This window comes from Rhinoraja longicauda, chromosome 17, assembly GCF_053455715.1.
Source record: "Rhinoraja longicauda isolate Sanriku21f chromosome 17, sRhiLon1.1, whole genome shotgun sequence".
Lineage (NCBI taxonomy): Eukaryota > Metazoa > Chordata > Chondrichthyes > Rajiformes > Arhynchobatidae > Rhinoraja > Rhinoraja longicauda.
In genome coordinates, this window is record NC_135969.1 from 11,792,370 (window position 1) to 11,817,459 (window position 25,090).

Below are 25,090 nucleotides of genomic sequence, written 5' to 3' on the forward strand. Positions count from 1 at the left end.
AGGGGGAGAAGGCAGGAGAATGGGGTTAGGAAGGAGAGATAGATCAGCCATGATTGAATGATGGAGTAGACTTGATGGGCCCAACGGCCTCATTCTACTCCTATTCCTTATGATCTTATGACAACCTGCTGCTCACAGGTGTCTAAATTCTTGATGCAAATCTTCCCAATGAATTAGATCAAATCTCTTCTCTTTTCCAAGTGGACCGATACTCATTATCAGTACTTGCCATTTTAAGGGAGATTATGAGAAGCAATTCTTCATTTGGCACAAAGTGCATCGTGGTCCATGGGGAAAGTTGAGTTAGAACCAATGCATTTAGATTGACTGTACTATTGAGCAAAGGATACAAATTCATTGTAGAGATTGTTGAGGTTCACATGAACTGAGGGGCAACATAAAGTCGTGAGATTTAGTGCTTGACATTGAAACTCTGTTCCTTCATTCCCAATACTCTACCTGTGGCTTTCACAGTTACACCTACCTCGAATTTCCTTTAGTCACAATGTACCACCAACATTCTGGTGCAGGTGGTTCATCAGGCAAATTTCAGTTTGCTCGAGGCAATCAAGATACAATCTTCTTTCATCTTTCATTCCTCTACCGGAGAACGATTCCGAAGGCTGACAAAATATTGCACTGTTTTAAGGTTTTTCTTTTAAAGTTCCAGCTGTGTTTGACCTTGCACAACCTCAATGTCCCTGAAGATCATCTTGTCTGTGCCATCGGTGAGGAATTTGATTCCCGAAGTGTGAAGATGCTCGGCGGAGCAGTGCATCTTGTCATCGAGATCGCTGTGGAAGTCCCTGAATCAATACTCAATCCCTTTCATTTACTTGACTCATGTGTAGCAGCATGTTTCGAGGAGGGCGGCCGTGTGTGCAAGTTTGAGTCTCGGTTGAGCCGAGAGTCTGCTTTGAATCAGTGGCTGAAGACACGAGAGTGAAACCCATGGAATAAAGCAGATTGCGGCTTCGGCATTGCAGAGAGATATCCCACAACTGATGTGCTCGACTGAAGGCAGGATGGACGTATTCTCAGTCTTCCAGCCAGGGAGGTGAATCTTTGCTGTGTACGGTGTGTTATACAAACTGGCAGTATAAAGAAGGCGTTCAACTTGATGAGGGGAGGATGGGTGTTGTGCAAGCAGAGGTCAAGAACTGGGCAGTGTCTGTCCCAAAGGGTGATTGTCTTGGCACTGGGCCTTTGGATGACTTCACCTGAAGAAGTGACAAACTGCCTTTTTTTTTTGTGCTGTTCACAGAAACATTATCGATCCGTACAAAACGCTCGCCTATATTTATTTATCTTGAATTATATGGAATAAAGTGACGGTAAAAATGTGAAGTCAAAGATCCTCATGAAAGACAAATGCTTTCGTGTGATTCATTCACAACACAAGTTGGACAAGTTAAAATCTTTGAGACGTTACAAATAACGGAAGCAAATACAAGGATGAAATGGCATTATTTTGTTTTTATTTACATACTGATGAAGTGTGCGTGCCTAATGCTTGTACTGTGGTAGTTTCTCCAGTGTGACCTTGCAGCATCTTTTCAGTGAGTGGCCGCTGGCGGCAGACTGTGATCTTGTCATTGTGATGTCAGTGGATGAGAGAGACATGTCAATCTGTGGGCTGTGGATAATGGAGAGGGCCGCGGTGCTGGCTGACGTATGTGCGTCATGGCAAGAGATCTGTTGACACATCTGAATGGAAGGCCCAATGTCCACCTGGTAGGTTTCCGTGGTTATTGTGCTCGAGCTGGTCACCAACAAGGACAGATTGCTGGCGTGAGTGGCATCCTCCAGCTGTTGGTGTCCCAAGGCTTCTTCCAGCGTGCTTTCCATGTGCTCAAGTCGGCCATCCAGCTGGTTAAAACCAGCTTTCATGGACTCCCTCAGCTCCGAGAAACCTTCCCTGATCGCTGTCTGCAATCCTTCCTTGAGATCTATCAGCCCCTCCTTCAGGACTGACACCAAGTCACTGACTCCATGGGCCACCAGGCAGGTCTGCACGGCGCCTATTCTGGTGTCTAACACCTCATTCAGGTCAAAGAGAGAACCTTGGATCTCTTCCAGTCTTTGGTCCATGGATCTGTGGAAGTGCTTCACCGCCCGGTGAATATCCTGTTGATGCACTAACACTTTCGCCTTGAAGGCCTGCCCCTCAATATCCGCGCCCTCGTAATCGTGCTCAGGCGACCCCTCGTTGTGACTGCCGCTGTCCGCGGCGGGTCTGTCTGATTCACCCTCCTCCACCGGCACTGCTAACTCCTCCATGCCGTTCTCCTGCAGAGGAGATCGAACCAAAGTTTGTAAGGAAGGTGAAATGGGAGTTACGCTAGTGAGCACAATCTGGGTGGGGGAGGAAACGGACGCGCTTGTGGAGTCGGATGTTGTCAGGTGGCCAGCTGCCTCTGACGTTGGCGGTGAGGTACGACTTGTGGCGGAGGCAGAGAGTCCCGATATATCTGTGAAGACAACAGAAATAAATTAGTGTCCCTGTGCCTTCAGAATCGGAAGTCCTTATCAATGAACATATTTGTAAATCTCTCAAAAAAATGTCCGATCTATTAATGTAAATTATCTGTTTATCTGTAGTTCTGGATTAATTGCACTTGTTACTATAACTCGTTTATCGTTAAACGTACGGAACACAACAGCAATTACTTACCGGAAAGTGTGGAGGCAAATCCTGGCTCAGGGTTCCAATATAATGCAGGGTTTCAGTAGGCAAGAATTGGAGGAGTTTCTCTTTTCATTGTTAATACTTTATGGCTGTAGTCCTCCACTAGTTCCATTGCAACTTAATCTGTTGAAGATCAGATCTTCCCTTTGCTATACTTTTGATTGTGGTGAAACATTTTCAGCTAAGCTGGCTGGATGTTTTTAATGACACATTTTAATCGACATGTTATTGCATTCCTTCTGAACTTTAGGATTTAGATTGCATTCCTTCTGCCCTTTGTTGGTGGTACCAACTGTTGAATCACCATCCATTAACTCTTCCACCATAGCATAATATCTGGCTGTAAACTTTGATTTACTTGCTGCTTGTTTGTTTTTGACCCAGTCACGATGTACACAAACATATCAATTGGATGCAGGAGTCGGCTCCTCACTCCCTCAAATGTCCTCCGTCGTTTAGAAAAGTTCATAAGGTCATACGTTCCATGAGCAGAATTAGGCCATTCAGCCCATCAAGTTTACTCCGCCGTTCAATCATGGCTGATCTATCTTTCCCTCCTAACCCCATTCTCCTGCCTTCTCCCCATAACCCCTGACACCTGTACAAATCAAGAATATGTCAATCTCCGCCTTAAAATATCCATTGACTTGGCCTCCCCAGCCGTCTGTGGCAATGAATTCTACTGATTCACCACCCTCTGACTAAATAAATTCCTCCTCACCTCCTTTCTAAAGGTATGTCCTTTTATTCTGAGGCTAGACTCTCTCACTGGTAGAATCATCTTCTCCACATTCACTCTATCCAGACCTTTCACTATTTGGTAAATTTCAGTGAGGTCCCCCCCATCCTAAACCAGCGAGTACAGGCCCAGTGCCGTCAAACGTCATAAAATCTTGGCTTATCTGATGCCAACCGATGGTAGCACACATTTGCTTAGCATTGCTCAGCAAGTATTTGTCTATCCCTGCCTTAAAAATATTCAACAACTTTACTTCCAACACACTATGAGGAGGGGAGTTCCAAAGAACTGCATCTCTCACAGAAAAGGTTGGTCTCAGTCTGAAGAAGGGTCTCGACCTGAAATGTCACCCATGGTCTGAAGAAGTGTCTTGACCTGAAACATCACCCATTCCTTCTCTCCCGAGATGCTGCCTGACCCGCTGAGTTACTCCAGCGTTTTGTGTCTACCTTCTCTCACAGAAAATTTCCCCTAATAATAAGCAGAATTTCTTTAGTCAGAGGGTGAAGAATCTGTGGAATTCATTGCCATAGAAGGCTGTGGAGGCCAAGTCTATGGGTATTCTTATGACGGAGATTGATAAATTCTTGGTTAGCACGGGTGTCAGGGATTATGGGGAGATGGCAGGAGAATGGGGTTGAGAGGGAAAGATAGATCAGCCATGATTGAATGGCGGAGTAGACGATGGGCCAAATGACCTAATTCTGATCCTATAACCTATGAAATTATGAACTTATGAACTGATATTTGTCTTAGATGACTCATTTTTAATGAACCGTGACTTTGCTTGCAGATACAGTACACCCACTGGAGGAATCATACTTTCCACATGCTCTCTCTCAACAACTCTTAAGGCCTTATATGTATCAATCAAGTCCTTTCTTGCTCTTTAAAACTTCAGTAGATACAAGGCCAGCCGGCCCAATATTTCCTAATAATGCAATCAGCACAGAGACTCAGCGGCAGAACTGCTGACTTGCAGTGCCAGTGACCGAGGTTTGATCTGCGTGGAGTTTGTACGTTCTCCCTGTGACCATGTGGGTTTTCTCCGGGTGCTCGGGTTTTCTCCCACAACCCAAAGACGTGCGGGTTTGTAGGTTAATTAGCTTCTTCAAATTCCCCCTAATGTATATGATGCGAAAGTGGGATAATATTAAACTATTGTACGGGTGATCAATAGGCGGCCTGGACTCAGTGGGCCGAAGGGCCTGTTTCCACACCCTATCTCAAAACTAAATTAAAATCCCTCTGTTCCCGGTTTGGTTGAGCATATCTTCTCTGAACTTCCAAACATTAGCATCCTTCTTTAAATAAGCAGATCAATACTGCACATAGTACACCAGAGGCAATCGCACCAATGCCTGACTTAGCTTCAGTACAACCTTCCTACTTTTCCATTCCATTCACTCACAATAAGCAAAAACATTCTGTTAACTTTTCTACTTATTTATAAAACCCGCTTCTTGGCCTTTCGAGAATCATGTACGAGGGTGAAAGGTCCCTTTGATTTCAGAGTCCACAATCTCATTAATCAGATAAAGTGCTTTTATCAATTCTTTCTGTCAATTCCGCATTTTCCCACATAATATTCCATTGCCAGATCTTTGTCCACTTACTTAATCTTAATATTCTATTGTGGCCCCTTTATGTCCTTTCACAGTTTACTCTCCTCCCTATCTTGGTGTCATCAGCACATGTAACAACCATACATTTGATGCCTTCATTCCGTGTTATAGTTTCCATGTTCAAGAGTCCTACACCATGGAAATGTCCATGCTGACCCACATGCCCCATCTAAGGTGATTCCATTTGCCCACGTTTGGCCTATTTCCCTCAAAACAGCAATCCCCGTCTCAGACGGGCAATTTTAAAGCAGTGTGTTACAAGATCAAGGCTCAGCCAAGTGTCAAAGGAGAAAATCAGAGGCATTAGCCCTACGCTGAGTGTTCTCTACTAAAGGGCGGCACGATGGTGTAGCGGTAGAGTTACTGCCTTACAGCACCAGAGACTCGGGTTCGATCCTGACTATGGGTGCTGTCTGTACGGAGTTTTGTACGTTCTCCCCGTGACTGTGCGGGTTTTCCCCGGGTGCTCCAGTTTCCTCCCACATTCCAAAGACATACCTGTTTGTAGGTTAATTTGCTTCGGTAAACATTGTAAATTGTCCCTCGTGTGTAGGATATTGCTAGTGTACAGGGTTCACTGGTCAGCCCGGACAAGGTGAGTCAAAGGGCCTCTTTCCGCGCTGTATTTCTGATCTTAACTGAACTGAACTCATCAAAATCCAGAAATCTATGCATTGTACACCTTTAATAACAGTTCTAATATATTCCCTTTAACAGATGTTAGCTAACCGGCCAGTAGTTTCCTGATTTCTGTTGCCTTCCCTTTTTCAATGCAGAAGGTACATTTACTATTTCCCAATCGATGGTTGTGAATTTTCCTAAGCTCCCCCTTCCTTTCCAGTTCCCAATTACAGCTATTTCTCGGATGTTATTTATATTATTGACAAGCCAAAGGCTTCATGTTCTACTATTACACAAGTTTGCAGACACTGTGATGTGCGTGACTACTTATGTTCTCTGCTAACAGAAAACTCCAGTGTTGGCAATTGGTAATGGCTGGTTTATTGGGAGTAAGTGAGAGCTTAATTTCCTCAATATTTATGAAAAACTACCTTAATGTCCACACGAGAGATTATTTATCTGTAAATTCTTGAGGAAAACTGCCGTGCCTGGTGATGTATTTTGCATATTTACAGGTGGGGTTATTCATGGAAGGAGGAAAGACCATTATTGGCATGGAATTAAAAAATTCTGCAGAATGTTCTGACTTAGAAACTCTCTCTGGTTTGGGGATTGGTTGCCTTGTGTGATAAGGTCAAATGAATGGCATTTCCAGGGACATCATTGAACCCTAACTCGTTGGGATTAAGTAGACTCCATTCTGTTGTTTTGGTTGGGAGCACTGTTCACCTATTTCACGCCCCTGTCTAAAAATTACAAGTGGCTGGAAAGGCAGGTGGGTTTGTTGCTGGGAGACGTTATTCCTTAATGACAGTGTGGCACAGTGGGGCAATAGAGCTGCTGCCTCACAGCACGTGATCCTGACCTCGAATGCTGTCAGTGTAGAGTTCATACGTTCTCCCTGTGACCACGTGGGTTTTCTTCAGTTTCCTCCTACATTCCAAAGACGTGCAAGTTTGTAGCTTAATTGGCCTCTGTAAATTGCCCCTAGTGTGTAGGATGTGAAAGTGGGATTGCATAGAACTAGTGTACGGGTGATTGATTGGCAGTGTGAACTTGGTGGGTCAAAGGGCCTATGACCACACGATATCTCTAAACTATACTAACCTAAACTAACTAAACTAACTAAACTCAACTCAACTCAACTAGACTAAATTAAACACAAATTCCACCAAACAAGGTTTCCTTAGTCTGTAGAAGGGTAGAAAGATATCTCCAACACTTTACCCTGTTGGAACTCTGTTTGAATCTAACCATGATGAATGGCAAGAGTATATTGATCTCTATCAATACAAAGCAAGGTTAGGGCGGCACGGTGGCACAGCGGTAGAGTTGCTGTCTTACAGCGAATGCAGCACCGGAGACCCGGGTTCAATCCCGACTACGGGTGCTGTCTGTACGGAGTTTGTACGTTCTCCCTGTGACCTGCGTGGGTTTTCTCCGAGATCTTCGGTTTCCTCCCACATTCTAAAGACGTACAGGTATGTAGGTCAATTGGCTTGGTAAATGTAAAAATTGTCCCTAGTGGGTGTGGGGATCGCTGGCCGACGCGGACCCGGTGGGCCGAAGGGCCTGTTTCCGTGCTGTATCTCTAAACAAAACTAAACTGTCTCAAACAAGTTTCTAAGAAGTATGAGGTCAACTTAATAAAACTGTAATTTATGCAACAAAAGCACTAAATTAATAATCTATAATGTAACAAATGTAACCATGCAAATTGAATAGTCATGCATTAAGTAAGTGCTAGAGCAGCCATAACCTGCAGAGCTATAGATCAAAAGGTGAAGAACAGTTTTAATGTAAAGTCCATTTTTGCCAACATGAACACAATGGGCTGAATGCCCTCTTTCCATGCCATGATTTTCTGAGTGCTTTTCTGAAACACAAGGGAATGTGATTACGCTAAGGTTGGTGCTATCTAAAACTGCCGGGACTGTACTTTCTCCCCGTGTGGATGCATGGGGCTAAATTGCACAAAATGTATAATTCACCCAGGGCCCACTACTTGCGTGAGTTGTTTCTCAGTGAAGATGAGCAAATGTCAGGCATGTATGTCAGAACCTCTTGGCAATAATCTCACCATGAGCTGTTTGTCATGCTGATGCGGAGAGCAGAGAAGGGTAATATCTTGGCTCATTGTTTGCTTGCATAAACAATGCATATGTGATTTTGCTTAACAGAGGTTAGAGGAAAGAGTCACAAAAGATGAATGCAGTCAACTGGCGAACACTCCCAACCTGCTTTATGGCTTCACGTGTGGAATTAATGGCCGCATCGTAATTGTTCACCAGTTGAGATTTGATTTAGGTAAGTCTCAATTCAAATCAAGTAATAACATTAAAATTCTTCAATCATTAACTGCAGCTCAATAAACCACGACTGATGGCACCACAGGATGTACATTCCGTGTGTGAATGTCATTGTGCATCAGTTAAGTGGAACGTGTAGCGTGTTGATGTTAATGCTGGGAATCACTTCTGATGCGACACAAAATGCTGGAGTAAGTAACACAGCAGGGCAGGCAGCATTTCTGGAGAGGAGGAATGGGTGACGTTTAGGGTTGAGACCTTCTTCAGATTGAGAGTTAGGGGAGAGGGAGACATAGAGATATGGAAGGGTAAGGAGTGAAAACAAGAGATCAAAGGGGGACGGAGCTCAAGGAAAATGTGGAATGGATCATTGTTCATTGTGGGGAAGGTGACAACGAGGTGTGCAATTGCTACTGATATCTGTATTGTCATGGAAAGAACTGCAGACGCTGGTTTAATTCGAAGGAAGACACAAAATGCCGGAATAACTCAGCAGGACAGGCAGGGTCTCGACCCGAAATGTCACCCATTCCTTCTCTCCAGAGATGCTGCCTGTCCCACTGAGTTACTCCAGCATTCTGTATTGTCATAACATGTTTAGATTTCCCTGGTGAACAAATGTCACTAACAATAGCATAATGGAGACGAAAATAGACATAAAAAGTCTCAGCGGGTCAGACAGCATCTCTGGGGAAAAGGAATTAAGTGACGTTCGGGTCGAGACCCTTCTTCATACCTCAGCATTATAGATTCAATTGGTTTGTATAATTGTCAATTTACACCAATGATTGGGTCCTTAATACACATCTTAGCATGTCATAAAGTGCATGCAATTGATTTGCCTCTACGGTGATGAAGCGTGAGAGAGAAACACCCTTAGGGGTTAAATCTTATATTTGTTTATTGGGAAGTTGAGAGGTGTATCTATCCAGTTTATGAGAGAACGTGACACAAGGCATAGGAAGAGTCAACAAAAATACAAATTAACAAACAAATCCTCAAAAATAAATTATAATGAAGTGATCTGTGAATATAAGATTTTTTAATGTAATAAAAAGATGCTGGTTTATAGAGACAAAATGCTGGAGTAATTCAGCGGGTCAAGCAGCATCTCTGGAGAACATGGACAGGTGACGTTTCGGGTCTGGACTGAAGAAAGGTGCTGACCTGAAAAGTCACTTCTCCGTTTGTCCAGTGATGCTGCCCGCCCCCTGAGTTACTCCAGCATTTTGTGTCTATCTAGGACTTTTTTTAAATGGCACCGAGCATGCTTACACTTGCAATCTGATATGCCAGGTTTTTGTGTCGGTTCTGGAAGTAAGAGTTATAAAAGTGTCATGCCTGTGGTCTGTGGTATAATTTAAGTTTAGATTACTGACATTTTGGGGACTCCGGGTTTATCCATTATTCTCAGCATATTGTGTTAACATTGAACTTCGGTCCAGGTTTACGTGATGGGCTGAAACTGTTCCTCTCCCAATCATAGCTCTCTTCCCCCAACATCACACTGACAGATGGTAAATGGCTTTTAACGGCCCGAATATTAGGTATCCCATGAATAGAGTCACACACTGCTCCAGTCATGAAACTCACTCTACCTCACCTAACTTAGCCACAAAACTACTCAGCTAGTAATTTTGTGCAAAGGGTTTTTAACAATAAGTGTTGAAATAAGCTGCATCAACCTCAGGAAGTTATTTATTTTAAAAAACATTCCTAGTCAGACCCTTATGACACTGACAAGAGGGGTGTTGATATGTGGGGTTACACTTGGACTGACACAGATTCCAGCACAGTAAGACTATAAGACATAGGAGCAAAACTAGACCATTCGGTCCATCGAGTCTCTCCACTCCTCAAGAGAAAACAAATAAGTAACCAGTTTATTAACTGAATAAGATTGTAATTTTAAAGTTAGAAGAAATATACTGATGTAATACGTAAGATGTTCCTACTAAATGGGCTGAATAAACAACTGGATTCTGGATTATGCACCTTTTTCATTGTATATACCAACACATTGTATCTCTACACTAAATGCATGAACAAGTCAAGCTATACAAATGTAATACAAACAAACCACTAGATTGCTTATATTTATATACAAGCAACAGCATTCTGTACAGTATATAAAATAATATATATATATATATATATATATATATTATATACATTCTTAATATATTGCTGCTACTTTTTATAAGCATGGTATTGTTTTCTTGTCTTTAAACAATATGCTAAACTTGTGTAAAGGTTCCAAAAGGTATTCAATTTAGAATCCCTGTACATTCAAAATGCTGCATTTTATTTCCTTTGCTGTCAGTGAATTTCCTGCCTTATATATTATCACCTATTAACTGCCCTCCTTTTGTTTGCAGTGTGGTAGGCTTTTTGTGTGCTGGACGGTGAAAATAATGATCGCCGTGGATTCCCACAGCGAGTTCTTGATCTTTTCAGTGCTAAGAGATGGAAGACACCATATGAAAGACCAGAGAAGGGGAAATGCCTGAAGTAAATAAGCTGGTAGTTCACCTAAATCATCCATCATGCAGAGAGCTACTTGGGCATGAGAGGGAAGGTGTTCGCCTGCCTACTGGCTCTTTGAGAAACAACACCTAATATGGAGAGACATGGGTTGCTTGTATATAAATATAAGCAATCTAGTGTTTTGTTCAAAAGCAAACCAAAAATATACACAATGAATCTTGGGCCTGTACTTGCTATAACAAAAAAAAAACCTTTGCAGCGATCGCCTGCCATCATTCTATAACGTGGTCTTTTCAAAAGACACTGATTTTTATATTTTAGCAACAGTTGTTCCCATTTTCAAAACCTGTTTGCATTAAACACAAAAGCCAGTTCATTTCTTAACACGGTCATTTGGTGTTAAGTTGGTAGCCTGTATCTCACTGCTCTGTTCTCCAGACGAAATTACATGAAATAACATGGTTTCCACTTACCGCGGGACCGGTGAAATCTGAAAAACAACAGAAATTAAAAAAAGCAATAAATGTAATGAATAGTTTGTCCTCATAGAAACACAAAATAGAGCATCCCCACTTTACCCACTTAACCCCCCTCTGCCCATCTCAGTCTTTTCAGTTGTTTCTGAAATTGCAACCTTCCAGTTTCACTTCCATCACTGAAATGTATGAGAGGATGGGCCCAGTGTTAAGTGGGACTAATGACTGCAGTCAGATCCAGATATCATTCCCTGGGCTGGGTTAACCAACGTGACGGGCCAAATCATTCTCATCAGATCATTCAATTATTCTTTTGGCCGTTCCAGTTGACTTTAGAATTTAGACTTCAGAGATACAGGCTCAGATTCAGAGAACAGGCCCTTCGGCCCACCAAGTCCGCGCCGACCAGCCATCACCCCATACACTCACACTATCCTACCAGCTAGGGACAATTTACAATTTTACCGAAGCCAATTAACCTACAAACCTGTATATCTTTGGAGTGCGGTAGGAAGCCGGAGTATCCCGGAAAAAAACCCAGGCAGTCACGGGGGGAACGTCCAAACTCTATAAAGACAGACCCGTTGACAGGATGGTCCCATTACTACCCCTTGGTGCAATCCCTGGGCCCGAACTCTGCAGTATTTCTGCCAATGAGTCAGCTCAGTTTGTGGTCTGGAAGAGGGGGTGGGAGTGGGAGGGGTGGGGGTGGGGGGAAGGGGGGGGAAGAGGGAGGGGTGTGGGGGGGGGAAGGGGGGGCGGGGGGGAGGGAGAAGGAGGGGTGTGGGGAGGAGGGGGAGATAGTGGCAGACATAGTTGGCCCATCAATGAAAAATAATTGGGCATATGTGAAGATTCAGACACGTGGACGGTTTTGTAGATTACAAATTAATTTAATAATCTGTAAAAGATTACGTCTGATGTTTTTTCTCACTGGTAGTAGGAATATGGGCAAACGATTAAAAGCTAGGATTATTTTTAAAAAACTACACTGTCAAAATAAAACTTGATTTGGCACGATTTCTATTAATTGGGTTCAAAATGAAAATTCAAAATCTGTAGCAAATTGTTTTTACTCCTGGAATCTGACACGTTCGAGCTGTAAGGTGAAATGCTTTGTTCATGTCGGCACTGTTAACACCATTTGTTATTTACAGTTAGCTCCAGTACCATTGGTCTTCTTTTAGTACTGTATTGCTCAGTTACATGTAAATGCAAAACTCAGTAAGCTGATTGCCACAACTCGCTTTTGTTTACTTTCGAACAGAACACCTCCATCCCCCTCCATCTCTGGGATAACTCTTCAAAAATCAGTGGTACAAAGAGATGAGAGCACAGCCAGAAATCTGGGGAGAAGTTAGTGAAAGGTAAGCTGCTGGTTAATTCTGATAAAGACCCACCCAGCAATGTATTTACTGTATTTGATTAGTACAGGTGTCTGAGGTTATGGGGAGAAGGCAGGAGAATGGGGTTAAGTGGGGAAAATAGATCAGCCATGATTGAATGGCGGAGTAGACTTGATGGGCCGAATGGCCTAATTCTACTCCTACCGCGTATGACCTTCTGGCTTATGACTACTTTCAAAAGGTTAATATATTATTCAAAGGTTACTCGTTTCCAGTTTTTTCTGTCTTCTATTTAGCTGCACAGAACCAGTTAGATTTGGGAAAAATACTACCATGATTAAACATTTGCAAAAAATTGGGCAGTAGGAAATTCTGGCCGAAATTCTAGATAAGTGAGATTTTGTGATAAAACAATTTTCAGAGGAAGACGTTGCTGGAAGTAGATTAAAATGAAGAGATTTGGCGATATGTTTCGTCGTTCAATAATGTGGACCATTCATACTTAGTTTATTACCTTTATTGACATCATGGTGAGTTATATTGCAATAATATCACTGTAAAATAAATGTGGGGTGCTGCGATCTTCTGGCAATTGTGATTAACATGTTCATTTGAAGTGCAGGTATTTGACAGGGGCAATAGTTCGATAAAATATGCATCAATGACAGAAAATGACAATTAAAATGTATTAAAAGAAAATCAGGGAATATGGAAAACGGGATAGAAGGGAACAAAAAAAGAGTCTATAATGAGAACTTTTTGAGGCAGCTCTACTCTTCATGTGGCTGTATTCAAGTAGGATCTCAAATCCCTTGAGAGGATAACGATTCCATTGCCCAGATCTGGCACTGTTCACTCCAAGGAACCGAGGAAAGACGAAAGAAGGTTACTAAAGTAAGTTGCCTGCCCTTTGTTACTGCCAGACATCACATAATACGGCTTAGCCTTCCACTGGCAATGTTACATGAATGCTGCCAAGTGTGTTGTTTATATCTATGAGGTTGGCTGTTTATTTTTATACAAGCATCCTTGGTTCCAGTGCCTTGCTGGATTACCCATTTTGCCAGACCAACAGAGGTCAAGGCCTCTGAGAGGAGTCTGACGGTAACAGATCCGCCTATTCCGCCGGGGAGCCGAGATACCGGCCAGCAAAGTCGGCCTCAGAAGTCGGCTATGGGAACGGATCTGCCGGCTCCGGCTGGGGTAGAGTTCCAGAGCCCTGGCCGCAGGGGGCAAATTCGACCCGCCGATTGGCACGGAAGTCCCGATGAGGTCGACATTGGCAACCTCACCCAGCCTCGGCGCCACATTTTCGGGGGAACGACAGGGGGAATTTCAAGTGCGGTCTCGTAAATTTTGTCTGGACAAAAGGAGGTGCCAGACCACCTGTTGCTGGAAAATCAGTCGTGGACCTGTTAGGTTTTATTAGTAAAAGGGAATTAATATTCAGAGAAAGAAGGAAATGATCAGAACAAATTTACCAATGGACCATGCATCCTCTGCAGCAAGATGGCCAGAAAATTTAGTTTAGAGATACAGCGCGGAAACAGGCCCTTCGGCCCACCGAGTCCGCACCGACCAGCGATCCCCGCATACTAACACCATCCTACACACACTAGGGACAATTTGCACTTATACCAAGCCAATTAACCTACAAACCTATACGTCTTTGGAATGTGGGAGGAAACCAAAGATCTCGGAGAAAATCCACGCAGGTCATGTGGAGAACGTACAAACTCCATACAGACAGCACCCGTAGTCAGGATCGAACCTGGGTCTCTGGCGCTGTGAGGCAGCAACTCCACCGCCACACCACCATGCCACCCTAAAATCATGGATAACATTTCTAAAAGTCCCCTTAGAAAAACAGCAGTTTCATTGGGAGATATCAGCGAAATTGCCAACATTTGGTGCCTTGTATAGTTCTTTTCTGTGGCTTTCCATTTTATGTGACAAAGCTATGTTTGGAGATTATGAACAAGAACCACCAATATTCTTATCAAGGACCGTCTATAGCTCTTGTTTCCTTTTCTCCTGACTCTCAGTCTGAAGAAGGGTCTCGACTCAAAACATCACTCATTCCTTCTCTCCAGAGATGCTGCCTGACCCGCTGAGTTACTCCAGCTTTTTGTGTCTAGCTTCAGTTTAAACCAGCATCTGCACTTTCTTCCTACACATTTTGCCAGCCAGCTGAAAGAGGTCACTTGAGATCATCACCTCTTCTAGCTTCTCCCAATGTCCATCCTACACGTTGCAAAGAAGATCCTAATATCTAGTCCTTGCCTTTGCTTCATTAACAGCTCCTCCTGCACCTTAGTGCCCCATACATTATTTAGAGTGGTGCTTTCCATTCCTACAAAACCTCCTCTCGGCTAATTCCTGCCAAGGCGGAAAACCATAAAAATTCATGGACCCCAGAAGAATATGTGACACAGAAGGAAGCCATTCAGCCCATCCTATCCATACTATCTGAAATAGAGCTATCTAATCTGATCTAATCCCACTTCTCAGTACTCTGTCCACAGCGGTAGAGACCACAGCTCTTCAAGTACACAATGAGTACTTGTAAAATTAGTCGTCAACTTGGAAAGATGCTGTTTGGTCTGCCCAAAGCTTGTTGGCCTTCCAGCAGAGCGAAATATCTGTCAGGGAATGTCCCAACTGGCCCGCTGCAGACTGCAGGAGCACGTTTTGAGGGACTCGCTGAAGCTTGGTGCAGCCAATGTGGGGGAGGGCCACAGTCTAGGGTTCTTCCGCTGCTGGACATTGAGGGGCAGAGTCCAGTGGGGGACACCCCTCAAATAAGGGAAAGGATATCTCACCAGGGTACCAAGGGTGTTTTGCTTAAAGATACTTGTGAACAATACTGACTTTAGACTTTACTTTGGACTTTCAAGATACAAGGCGTAAACAGGCCTGTGGGCTCAAGTCCGCACCGACCAGCGATCGCCACTTACACTACTACTACCCTATACACAAGGAACAAGTTACAGAAGCCAATTAACCTACAAAGCTGTATGTCCTTGGAATGTGGGGGGAAACTAGAGCACCCGGAGAACACCCGCATTGTCACAGGGGAAACATACATATTCCATGCAGACAGCGCCCATAGTCAGGATCGAACCTGGGTCTCTGTCCCTGTGAGGCAGCAACTCTACCACTGCGCCATTGTGCTGCCCTGTGTATGGCTGAGTCTGGCACTAATGAATGTATAGACACTAAGAATGTTTGAAGAGTTTTTGCACAGTTTTTGTTTTGTATATTTGCTTTTATCTGAATAAAGTTTATTTTGGTTAATTTAGCCATGGGTTTCAGCCTCTACTGATTTTTCAGGCAGTGAGTTCCAGACCCAAGCCATTGTCTAGATGATACAATATTTCCTCATCTCCCCTCTGATCTTATACTGTTTAATTTAAACCAAATGCCACTTAGTTTTTAAACCTTCTGCTAATTCCTTCTCATATATTCTACCCTGGGCCTTTCATTGTTTTATACATCTTAATTCCATCCCTCAGCCCTCCCTCCCACACCACACCCAGTCCACTACTCCATCGTAAACTGCCCCAATCTATCCAATCTTTCTCAGCGCTAACATTTTCCAGTTCTGTCAACAAGTTTCTCCATACTTTTCCCAGATTTCAGTTATAGAGTCAGAGAGTCAAACAGCATGGAAACAGGCTCTGTTTCCCAACTTGCCCACACAGACCAACATGTCCCATCTGCACTAGTCCCACCTGCCTGTGTTTGGCCCATATCCCTCTAAACCTACCCTATCCATGTACCTGTCTAAATGTTTCATAAATGTTGCGATGGTATCTGCCTCAACTACCTGCTTTGGCAGCTTGTTCCATACACCCACCACCATTTGTGTGAAAAAGTTACCCCTCAGATTCCCATTAAATCTTTCCTCCCTCACCTTAAACCTATGTCCTCTGGAACATTTGTTGTTTGGTCATTGGACATCAACCTCATTCATCTCAAAAGCTGAGAGTCAAGAGACAGAGTGTTAACTGTCACATGCACCAAGATTGGAACAAAATTCTTACTCATCGTTGCTGCGTATAAATGTTATCTCATGCATCTCCAATGCTACATACATCATCTCAACATTAAGCAACTTTGTGGATTGCAATTGAGATGGGTTGTGAATAAAGTTAATGCTTCGGAGGGAGTTCCTTTATTTTGACAATTAAAGCCTTTTGTTTAGTTTAGTTTAGTTTAGAGATACAGCATGGAAACAGGCCCTTCAGCCCACCAAGCCCGTGCCGACCAGCGATCACTCGTATACTAGCACTCTCCTACACACACTGGGAACAATTTACCAAGCCAATTAACCTACAAACCAGTATGTGTTTGGAGTGTGGGTGGAAACCAGAGCTCCTGGAGAAAACCCTTGCAGTGACAGGGAGAACGTGCTGCATTGAAATTAAAATTGGACCTGGTGATGGAACATAGACCAGTGCAGAGCAGGAACAGGCCCTTCAGCTCAAAATATCCATGCCGAACTGTCCAGTATTAGTCGGGACATCCCGTATATTGGGCTAAATTGGTTTGTCCCATACGGAACCACCCTTGTCCCGTATTAGGCCCGTGGGGCACTGTAGGCCCGGACACTCTAGGCCAGGACACTGTAGGCCAGGACACTGTAGGCCCAGAGACCTGGGCGCCACCAAGCGGAGGTTGCGTAGCAACCCGCCTCCCGGCCCGGTTGGCCACCATTGGTGGAGCGGGAACACGTGGCCGCTGGCTAGGTGAGGTCACGTGGGTGCGGGGTGGTGACGTCATCTTTTGTCCCTTATTTGGGAGAAAGTTGGCAACCCTAATGCCGAACATGATGCCGTTAAACTAATCTCATCTGCTTACACATGATCCATATCCCTCCATTCCCTATATATCCATATGCTACATACATCATCTCAACATTAAAGCCTCTTAGATGCCTTGATGCCTATCCAAAAGCCTCTTAGATGCCTTGATTGTAACTGCCTCCACCACCATCCCTGGCAGTGCGTTCCAGACACCCACCACTCCAGTATAAAAAACATGCCTTGCACATCCCCCTTCCACCTTAAAGCTATGCCCTCCTAGTCTTTGACATTTCTATCCTGGAAAAAAAAGGTTCTGACTGTCTACCCTATCTGCACCTCATAATTTTATAGACATCCATATACTTCTGTAGGGTCTGATGTCATAAGATCTGACATGTTTGCAACAAAAAGACTTGTGAGGATAATCTTGTCATCTATCTGTGTGGGGATAAAGAATTCCTTCCATTTCCAGCTGCTCCAAGGTATAATTAATTTGTGGAACTTAAAGTGCAAATTTTTGATTGATCAAGTTAAAATTGGCCTGCGTTTAAAGCTGAGTTGTATGTTTTATGATATTACATAGCTGAAGGATACGGCAGCCTTTTCTCTCCTCCCATTACGTTCACACAATTTAACATCAAACCAATGTCACGTGTGATTTATCTAACGATTTTAATGTTACACTGAGATTGAGCCCTTCAATGCACTTGAACTGATCATGAACATTTAGGCAGATTTTAAGCATTTGTGTTGCAGCAGTTTGCATAATCTAATAGCACTGATGTTTCCACTGAGTTCCCTCGGATATGAAAGTGTAGTTGGAATAATTCTGGGGAATGCAATTTCTCTTGAATTCCCACTGGATTTATTAATGATCTTACATATTATGTCCTTGGGTCAGGTACAATTGGATATGTTTCTATATTTAGTCCATTAGACATTTGGCTTGTTTTCCATTTCTCCAGCCAACTGCGTACAGCCTTTAATCATTGCCCGGATGAGTAATTTAGTCAGGATTAAACCGGAGATCTTCGCTGGCCTGTATGACTTGTTTTCTCACTGAATGAAACACACCAGGTTTCTGAGGAAGCCCTAATGGACGTTTCCATGGCAACATTCACACCCTCCTTTTTGATCAGCGAACACTTTTTTAAAATGTGTAACACGTTACAATGTGCAGAGTTCACCTGACGCCCAGATTAATGATGCACATAATTTTCACAAATATTAAACTATCAATATTGTCCCAGTCATTAATGTCCCAGTCATTAAAAAAATTAATATCAATGAAATTAAAATAGATATAAATATGAAGATAGACACAAAAAGCTGGAGTAACTCAGCGGGACAGGCAGCATCGCTGGAGAGAAGGAATGGGTGACGTTTCGGGTCGAGACCCTTCTTCAGACTGATTTGGGATAAGGGGAACGAGAAATACAGACGGTGGTGTGGAGAGTTAAAGAACAATGAATGAAAGATATGCACAAAAGTAACGATGATAAAAGGAAACAGGCCATTGTAAGCTGTTTGTAGGGTGACAATGAGAAGCTGGTGTGACTTACGTGGGGGAGGGATAGAGAGAGAGAGGGAATGCCGGGGCTACCTGAAGTGAGAGAAATCAATATTCATACCACTGGGGGCTGTAGGCTGCCCAAGCAAAATATGAGATGCTGTTCCTCCAATTTGTGTTTAGCCGCACTCTGACATTGGAGGAGACTGAGGACAGAAAGGTTTGTGTAAGAATGGGAAGGAGAATTAAAGTGGCCAGAAACCAGGAGATCAGGTTGGTTCACGCGGGCTGAGCGAAGGTGTTCCGCGAAACGATCGCCCAGTCTGCGTTTAGTCTCGCCGATGTATAAGAGTCCACATCATAAACAACGGATACAGTAGATGAGGTTGGAGGAGGTGCAAGTGAACTTCTGCCTAACCTGAAAGGACTGTTGGGGTCCCTGGACAGAGTTGAGGGAGGAGGTATAGCGACAGGTGTTGCATCTTCTGCGGTTGCAGGGGAAGGTACCTGGGGAGGGGGTGGTTTGTGTGGGAAGGGATGAGTTAACCATAGAGTTGCCGAGGGAACGGTCTCTGCGGAAAGCGGAAAGGGGTTGAGAAGGGAAAATGTGGCTAGTGGTGGGATCCCGTTGGAGGTGGTGGAAATTTCGTAGGATTATGTGTTGTACGCGACGGCTGGGGTGGAAGGTAAGGACTAGGGGCACTCTGTCTCTGTTGTGACCAGGGGGAGGGGGAGCAAGGGCAGAGCTGCGGGGTACCGAACAGGCACGAGTGAGGGCCTCATCTATGATAGGAGAGGGGAACCCCCGTTCCCTAATGAATGAGGACATCTCAGATGTTCTAGTATGGGACACCTCATCTTGGGCGCAGATGCAGCATTGGCAGAGGAACTGGGTGTAGGGGATGGAGTCTTTGCAGAAAGCAAGGTGGGAAGAAGTGTAGTCGAGATAGTTGTGGGAGTCAGTGGGTTTGTAATAGTCAATCAATAGTCTATTTCTTGAGATGGAGACTGTGAGATCAAGAAAGGGGAGGGAGGTGTCAGAGATGGTCCAAGTAAATTTGAGTGCAGGATTGAAATTGGTGGTGAAGTTGATGAAGTCCATGAGTTCAGCACGTGTGCAGGAGGTAGCACCGATGCTGTCATCAACGTAACGGAGATAGAGTTTGGGGATAGGGCCAGTGTACGCCTGGAACAGGGATTGTTCAACGTACCCTACAAAGAGGCAGGCATAGCTGGGGCCCATGCGGGTGCCCATAGCTACGCCTTGGTCGGAGGAAGTGGGAGGAGTCAAAGGAGAAGTTGTTGAGTGTAAGGTCCATCTCTGCTAGGCAGAGCAGAGTGTTAGTAGAGAAAAATTGGATGGCTCTGCGGTCGAGGAAGAAAAGGAGGGCTTTAAGGCCTTCCTGGTGGGGGATGGAGGTGTAGAGTGACTGAACGTCCAGAGTAAAGATGAAGGAGTGGGGGCTCAGAAAGCGGAAGTCATTAAAGAGACGAAGGGCAAGTGAGGTATCTTGGGCATAGGTCGGGAGAGATTGGACCAGGGGGGATAGGATGGAGTCAAGGTACCTGGAAATCATTTCCGTGGGACGGGAGCGGGCAGAAACATTGGGCCTGCCGGGGCAGTTGTGTTTGTGGATTTTGGGGAGAAGGTAAAAAACGGGCTGTGTGGGTCTGGGGATCGATAAGGTTGGAGGCTGTGGAAGGCAGACAGCCAGAAGTGACAAAATCAGTAATGGTGTTTGAGATTAAGGCCTGGTGCTCGTCTGTGGGGTCATGGTCCAAGAATAAGTAGGAGGAGGTGTCTGAGAGTTGTCGCCTGTCCTCGGCCCGGTAGAGGTCAGTGCGCCAGACTACCACGGCACCTCCCCTTGTCGGCGGGTTTGATGATAATGTCGGGGTTGCTGCAGTGTGAGAGGAGGGAGGGCTGTACATTCAGAGGGGGTGAGGTTGGAGTAGGTGAGGGGAGTGGAAAAGTTGAGACGGTTGATATCACACCGGCAGTTAGAAATAAAAAGATCTAGAGAGGGTAGAAGGTCGTTCTGGGGAGCCCAAGAGGAGGGGGACCGGTGGAGACGGGAGAAGGGGTCATCACTGGGTGGTGAGGACTCCTTCCCATTGAAAAAGGCAGAGTGGCGGAGGCGGCGGAAGAAAAGCTCTACGTTGTGGCGGACCCGAAACTCGTTGAGGTGGGGGCGGAGGGGAACAAAGGTGAGGCCTCTGTTGAGGACAGACCGTTCCGTATCGGAAAGGGGGAGGTCAGGGGGGGATGGTGAAGACACGACAGGGGTGGGGCAGAGGAGGGCCGGGGAGTGGACAAAGGCCGAGGCGAGATCTGTTGGGGGGGGGGATGGTGGGTGTTCAGAGAGGAAGGGGGCGTGAGGATAATGTGTGGGTGGGGTGTGGTCAGGGTAACCTGGTTAAAAGTGGGGAAGGGGAAGGGGAAGACCCATCACTACTGAGGTTCCCGATAGGAGGAGGAGGGGGGAGGGGCAGTAGGACCCAGTAGGACCCAGTAGGACCCAGCAGTCAGGCCACGTGGTGTGGGAGTCTGCATGGTGGAGGCTGTGGGCCCGGTGCTGAGCCTGGGACTCGGGTGAGACGACGGCTGGTGGGCGGCGGAGAGGTGAAGGTCGGCAGAGTCGCATGTGGAGGCCCGCAGGGGGCTGGAGTAGAGATAAGGGTCGACGGCAGAAGCACCTGTAGCCCCGGGGAGACAGTGAAGATGTAAATATGGCCGTTACTGGACTATTGTTGCTGGGGAATGCTGGAGTAACTCAGCGGGACAGGCAGCATCTCTAGAGAGAAGGAACGGGTGACGTTTCGGGTCGAGACCTACAACCTACAAATTCTGTGGCAATGAATTCCACAGACTCACCTCCCTCTGGCTCAAGAAATTCCTCGGCATCTCCATTCTAACGGTACGTCCTTTTATTCTGAGGCTGCGCCCTCTGGTCATAGACTCTCCCACTACTGGAAACATCTTCTCGACATTCAATAGACAATAGACAATAGGTGCAGGAGGAGGCCATTCGGCCCTTCGAGCCAGCACCGCCATTCAATGTGATCATGGCTGATCATTCTCAATCAGTACCCCGTTCCTGCCTTCTCCCCATACCCCTTGACTCCGCTGTCCTTAAGAGCTCTATCCAGCTCTCTCTTGAATGCATTCAGAGAATTGGCCTCCACTGCCTTCTGAGGCAGAGAATTCCACAGATTCACAACTCTCTGAAGAGTTCACTCAATCTAGGCCTTTCATTATTCGTTAGGTTCCTTGATGCACGATGCACACACATCCTCGAACTGCTTTGTCTGGCCTTCCATCACAGTGAGGAGATGACTGGAGGAGACTCACTGTGATGGATGTTTCTTTTTGTTTGGTGTTGGTTTATGATTGTGTGTGTTATTGCTTATTTTTATCGCTCTTATTGTTGGACTGTGGTTAATCTTTCATTTCACTGCACATTTATGTGTATGAGACAAATGAAATTGACTATTGACTATTAATGTGGCTGGTCCAAATTTCTGGTCGATGAAGTCACTCACACCCCAGTGCACAGCAGGTGCGGGGCTTTGACGGTGTTAATGCCAGCGTATGTCAAGGATAGGTGGTTAGAGTCTATCTTGTTGGAAATAGTCATTGCACAGCACTCTTGTGGCAAAAATGTCACTTCCCATTATTCTGCCCACGTCTGAACGTAGCCTAGGTATGTGGCAACTGGTGAAGCCTGTTGCTTGATTGCAAATGGAAATGGACATTGTGTGATCATCAAAGGACAATCCCTGTTGTGAGCTTATGAATGGAGGGAAGGTCATTCGTGAACCAGTTGAGGGTGGCTGTGCTGAGGACACTGCCCTGAGGAACTCACTGCTTCAGCCTAGCGCCGGGATGAATGAAATGTATAACTATCTTCCTTTGTGTGAGCTCTCTGGCACAATGGAGCAGCTGGCAGAGACGCTGCCTCATGGCACCAGGGTCCCCGGTTCGATCCTGACCTCGGATGCTGTCTGAGTGGAGTTTGCACCTTTTCCCTGTGACTACGTTGGTTTCCCCCGGGTGCACTGGTTTCATCCCACCTCCAAAAGAATTGCGGGTTTGTGGGCTAATCGGCCTCTGTAAACTACCCCTGGTGTGTGTAATGAGTGGATGCGAAAATAGGATAACATAGAACCAGTGTGAACGGGTGATTGATGGTCGGCATAGACTCGGTGGGCCAAAGGGACTTTTACATGCTGCATCTTTCAATCAATCAATCAATCAATCAATCAATCAAACCAGTGGAATGCTATTCCTTTGATGCCCATTGACATCTGCTATACCCAGAAGCCTTTGTCAAATGCTGCTTTGATGTCTCGGGCAGCTCACCTGTAAGGGCAGCACAGTGGCACAGCCGTAGAGCTGCTTCCTTACAGCATCAGAGACCCAGGTTCAACCCTGACTACGGGTGCTGTCTGCATGGAGTTTGCACGTTCTCCCCGTGACCTGCGTGGGCTTTCTCCATGGGCTCCGGTTTCCTCCCACACTCCAAAGACGTGCAGGTTTGTAGGTTAATTGGCTTTTGTAAAATTGCCCCGAGAGTGTAGGATGTGAATCAGGGATGACGTGGAACTTGTGTAAGTGTGGTCAATGATCGGTGTGGACTCGGTGGGCTGAAGGGCCTGTCTCCACATTGTACACCCAGAGAGCAGTGCTGAACTACTATCTACCTGTTTGGTGACCCTCGGACTATCCTTGCTCGGATTTTGCTGGCTTTACCTTGCACTAAACGTTATTCCCTTATTATGTATCTATACACTATAAACGACTCAATTATAATCATGTATTGTCTTTCTGCTGACTGGATAGCACGCAACAAAAGCTTTTCACTGTACCTTGGTACATTTAACAATAAACTCAACTAAACTAATCTCTAAACTAAATTAAAGGTAATTCAGCTCCTTGATTCATGTTTGGACTGAGGCTGCGATGAGATCTGAAGCCAAATCCAAGTTGGACACTGCTGAGTAGGCTATTGGTTCCTTCTCCTTCCTTCTAATGAAAAGTTATCAACCGGAAACATTAACTGCTTCTCTCGCCTCAGATGCTGCCCAACCTGCAGGCAAGTTCCAGCCTGGAGCTCTCTGTTTCTATCTTAAACCTACTCCAGTGTACATGCTGGGGAGAGACCGAACTGTTTCTGTACAGCATCTAATCCAGGTAAATGCATTCATCATGGGGAAAGTCTTACTGTTATTGCTGCCCGCTGAGTGTGGTAAATTGCAAAGAGGGTATGATAGTAGAGTAGTTTCGTGTAGTTTAGTTTAGTTTAATCTAGTTTAGTTATTTTTTGTCACATACACTGAGGTTAGGGTTGCCAACTTCCTCACTCTCAAATAAGGGACAAAGGGTGACGTCACCGTCCAGCACCCCACGTGACCTCACCCATCCAGCGGCCACGTGCTCCCGCTCCACCAATGGTGGCCGCCCGTGCCGGGATGCGGGTTGCTATGCACCCTCCGTTAGCGGCGCCCGGGCCTACAGTGTCCGGGCCGACAGTGTCCGGGCTTACAGTGTCCGGGTCTACAGTGTCCGGGCTTACAGTGTCCGGGCCTACAGTGTCCGGGCCTACAGTGTCCGGGCTTACAGTGTCCGGGCCTACAGTGTCCGGGCCTTAATACTGGACAAGGGTGGTCCCATACGGGACAAAAGAATTTAGCCGGTATGTCCCGGTTAATACGGGACAGTTGGCAACCCTAACTGAGGTGAAGTGAAAAGTTTTTTGTTGGCATGCTATCCAGTCAGTGAAAAGACTATATCAGGCTTCAAAATCAGGTTGTCCACAGTGCACAGATGCAGAATATAGGGTATAACATTTAGTGCAAGATAATGTCCAATCAAGTCTGTTTAAAAATAGTTTGAAGGTCTCCAGAGGTAGATGGCAGTTCAGGACCACTCTCTAGCTGGTGAGAGGATGGTTCAGTCGCCTGATAATAGCTGGAAAGAAACTGTCCTTGAATGTGAAGGTATGTGTTTCCAATCTTCTGTTCCTCTTGCCTGATGGGAGAGGGGAGCAGAGCAACTGACTGGAGTGAAACTTGTCCTTGATTATGCTGGCGGCCTTGCCGAGGCAGCGTAAAGTATAGAAGGAGTCAGTGGAAGAGAGGTTGGTTTGTGTGATGGCCTGGGCTGAGTCACAACTCCATGCAATATCTTGTGATATTGGATGGAGTTGTTCCAAAACCATGCTGTGATGCGTGTCGATAAAATGCTTTCTACGGCGCATTTGTAGAAGAGTGAGTTACTGGAATAATATCCAGAGGCCTGCATTACTGATTTGGAGTCATGAGTTCAGAGCCCTCTAAACCAGCTGGGGAATTTAATTTTACATGTTTTAGTTCATAAGTTCATGTGATAGGAGTAGAATCAGACCATTTGGCCCATCAAGTCTACTCCACCATTCAATCATGGCTGGTCTATCTCTCCCTCCCAACCCCATTCTGCCT

At 45.3% G+C, this 25,090-nt stretch overlaps 1 protein-coding gene and 1 long non-coding RNA gene across 8 annotated transcripts in view; one reads left to right on the top strand and one right to left on the bottom strand.

The window, feature by feature from the left end:
• LOC144601756 (uncharacterized) overlaps positions 1 to 7,944 on the top strand; it is a 74,992-nt gene extending 67,048 nt beyond the window's left edge. Inside the window, exon 3 of the long non-coding RNA XR_013548366.1 lies at positions 7,855 to 7,944. This is a non-coding gene — a long non-coding RNA (uncharacterized LOC144601756). The remainder of the gene's footprint in view (positions 1 to 7,854) is intronic.
• lhfpl4a (LHFPL tetraspan subfamily member 4a) overlaps positions 1 to 25,090 on the bottom strand; it is a 236,792-nt gene that overhangs the window by 86,531 nt on the left and 125,171 nt on the right. For 5 of the 7 annotated variants that reach the window (XR_013548365.1, XM_078414128.1, XM_078414131.1 and 2 more), the window contains exon 3: positions 10,944 to 10,960. The exons of 1 other annotated variant lie outside the window; for it this stretch is intronic. Coding sequence is in view for 5 of the 6 variants with exons in the window: in XM_078414128.1 (XP_078270254.1) it covers positions 10,944 to 10,960 (17 nt within the window). In the remaining variant the exon portion in view is untranslated. Of the gene's footprint in view, positions 1 to 1,457; positions 2,472 to 10,943; positions 10,961 to 25,090 lie in introns of those variants that run through there. One more of the 7 variants, XM_078414127.1, reaches the window with a different exon arrangement.